The 3,416-nt window shown below is 45.3% G+C and overlaps 1 protein-coding gene across 1 annotated transcript; it reads right to left on the bottom strand.

Moving 5' to 3' along the window:
• Positions 1-1,371: 1,371 nt before the first annotated feature.
• LOC105467874 (putative olfactory receptor 1F2) lies at positions 1,372-2,822 on the bottom strand. The gene has a single exon (XM_011717676.2). It carries the CDS (start codon positions 2,354-2,356, stop codon positions 1,418-1,420), a length of 939 nt encoding a protein of 312 aa, XP_011715978.2. The 5' UTR covers positions 2,357-2,822; the 3' UTR covers positions 1,372-1,417.
• Between the last annotated feature and the right edge of the window lie 594 nt (positions 2,823-3,416).

Below are 3,416 nucleotides of genomic sequence, written 5' to 3'. Positions count from 1 at the left end.
CTCTTGACTGGGCGCAGTGGCTTACACCTGTAATCCCAGCACTTTGGGAGGCCGAGACTGGCATATCTCGAGGTCAGGAGATTGAGACCATCCTGGCTAACACAGTGAAAACCCAGCTCTACTAAAAATACCAAAAATTAGCCAGTGGTGACACGCACCTGTATTCCCAGCTGCTCAGGAGGCTGAATCAGGAGAATCACTTCAACCTGGGAGGCAGAGGTTGCAGTGAGCCAAGATTGCGCCACTGCACTCCAGCCTGGGCAACAGAGCGAGACTCTGTCTAAAAATAAAATTAAAATTAAAAAAAAAAAATAAATCCTCCCCTTCCTGCCCCAACAAAAGTCTGATCTTTCCATCAGATGTGTTCGTGTCAAGGTCTCTGTTGTGAGAAAGAGTAAACAACCCTGATAGGAGTTGGCCTGGCCCTCACAGCAAGGTTTTTGTGTTCTACTGATAAACATAGAGAATTTCACTGAACATCAGTATCTAGTAAGGCCACACTCTGACTGTGCTAGAGCAAAACAAAGCAAGACCATTCTGCAATGATGTCTCATCACAAAAACATGACATTGTCATAGCCACAAAAATAACCAAACATCCCCCTATGCTGGCTGAAATGAGTGACTGCTATTCCTTTGGCAATCACAGCTTTGGCCTCTTCTTTCCTTCTAGATAAAATATATTAAGATACCCTTTCAGAATTATCCCTATTCTGTAATGGCATCTACTCCGGAGCACAAACTCATTCCTAATTCCTCACCATTACAAAAGCAGAGGTCCTTTTTAGGACTCTTCCAATGAGACATCTCACTATTTCCAATGCTGTGTATTCTCCCTTGTTATAATGAGTAGTAAATCCAACTTACTGAACTACAGGTGTGTTCCTTCTTGGTTTTGGCAGGAGGGCATTGACAATTGGAATTGTCGGGTCATTTAATTAAAGGATCTCTTTCCATCTTTAACCTGAAGAGTCTATATCAAGGGTTTTGTTCTCCCAAAATAGATACCAGATGTTTCTCTTATAAAAACAAACGCTGGCCAGGCGTGGTGGCTCACATCTGTAATCCCAGCACTTTGAGAGGCCAAGGCGGGTGGATCATTTGAGATCAGGAGTGCGAGACCAGCCTGACCAACATGGTGAAACCCCATCCATCTCTACTAAAAATACAAAAAAAAAAAAAATTGGTTTCACATATCTGTAATCTCAGCTACTCAGGAGGCTGAGGCAGGAGAATCTCTTGAACCCAAGAGGCAGAGATTGCAGTGAGCCAAGATTGCACAACTGCACTCCAGCCTGGGTGACAGAGTGAGGCTCCGTCTCAAAACAAACACATAATGCTAAGTTTCATACAGTAGAAAAAATAAACAGGATTATCTCAGAAATTAGCTCCTTCTAGGAATTTCTTAGTCCATATCATTATTGAACAGAAAAGAATTTCACAGCAATCACTTTTACAAGAGCCCCTTTTATGTCCTTGTTCCTCAGGCTGTAGATAAAAGGATTCATCATGGCAGTCACCACTGTGAACATCACAGCAGCTGCTATATCTCTCTGAGTTGAGTGGGAGGATGAAGGGCTGAAATACAGAGATATGATGGTACCACAGAAGAGGAGAACCACAGCCAGGTGGGAGCCACAGGTGGAGAAGGCTTTCCATCTTCCCTTCATGGATAGGACCCTCAAGATGGCACAGGCGATGTGCATATAGGAAGCCAGGATGCAAAGAAATGGGGTGATCATGACTACGGCAGTCTCAGTAAGAATCATCACCTCATTGAGGTGTGTGTCTGAACAGGAGAGTTTCAGGAGGGGAGTCACATCACAGAAGATGTGGGGGATGGTGTTGTCTGCACAGAATGAGAGTCGAGCCATCAGCAGGGTGTGCAGCAGAGCATTCAAGTTGGTAACCACCCGTGATCCAGTGACCAGCAGGGCACAGAGCTGATGGGTCATCTTTGCTGCGTAATGGAAGGGGTGGCACACAGTGACAAAGCGGTCATAGGCCATCACAGCCAGGAGGAAATTGTTCATGTCAGAAAACATACAGAGAAAACACATCTGCATGAGACAGCTAGAGAAGGAGATGGTCTGAGTCCCAAGTATGTGATTGGCTAGCATCTTGGGGACGGTGGTGGAGGAGAAGCAGACGTCCACGAAGGACAGGTTGCTGAGGAAGAAGTATATGGGGGTGTGCAGGCGGGAGCCTGTGCTGACGGCCAGGATGAGCAGGTTCCCCAGGATGGCGGCCAGGTACATGCTCAGGAAAAGCATGAAGAGGAGATGCTGCTGCTGGGGCTGCCTGGAGAGTCCCAGGAGGAGGAACTCAGAGACGCTCAACTGGTTTGTCCTGCTCATGGGCCTGATCCCAGATGCAGATAAGACAGACAGAGATCAGCAATGTATAAGCTGAGGCTCCAGACGCAACAAGTCAAGCTTCAACCATGGCCATGTTAACAAACCTGTATTAGGGTCACTCAGTTAGGATCTGCCCCTCGTCCCTACACCCCCAACTTCCAATGTCCAGTCCTGGATGATGTGGGTCCTCCTATACTCACTCTTTCAATTTTATAAAATATAACACAAAACAACATGCAGACCCATACACAGCCCTCCTGTGCGATTATGCAGGTCTCTTTTAATATTTCCAGGCTTCTCCCACCCCCTAGGCACTCATAGAGAGGCAAAAGAGCTGATTATTACTATGTCTGTGTCAAGCTCCAGCTGATGGATTCAGGACTCTTATTATTTCTCCCTGGATGTGGCATATTTAGAAAAGGCGCTCTCTCAAAGAACTCCAGTCATTAGTCATATATATCTGCTGTTATAATCTTACCTTGAAAGAACTTAGTTAATGCTCCTAATTATTCTAAGGATGGCAAAGTCTTAGAAATACAGGCAAGTCCTGAGCAAGTGAAGAGCAGATGTTCATGGCCTTATCCCTCTGTGCAGGATGAATGTTTGGGAGAATCACAAACGGGTACTTACGGTAGCTTCCATAGCCACTGGGACTAGACTCCCTGACAGTCTCTAATTAGAGACAAGCAGAAATGAATTATCCCACCTATTTCTTGGTCCTTTGGTACCCAGCAATGATGGCAAAGTATATTCTCTAACTACTGGGTCAGAACTTGGAGATAAAGCAATCTTGGTGGAGCTAAGTCCCAAAGAAAATTCACTGAGACCTCAAATTGCATCACTTTGCTGATCTGGGCTTATGTTTACAGGTTTGAAAAGTTGGTTATCAGAAAGTTGTTCTTCTTAACTTCCTAGCTCAGAAGCTGAGATTATAGCAGTGTTATCTGAACCCTTCCTTTTTTTTTCACATATATGGTCATTTTCTGCATTGACTTGATGCGTTTGCTGATGCGGATGCAGAGGCTGGGGTGGGGCAGGTGTAAGGGTGGCATTGCAGAGT

This window comes from Macaca nemestrina, chromosome 18 (genome assembly GCF_043159975.1).
Source record: "Macaca nemestrina isolate mMacNem1 chromosome 18, mMacNem.hap1, whole genome shotgun sequence".
NCBI lineage: Eukaryota > Metazoa > Chordata > Mammalia > Primates > Cercopithecidae > Macaca > Macaca nemestrina.
This window is presented reverse-complemented; position numbering and strand designations above follow the sequence as displayed.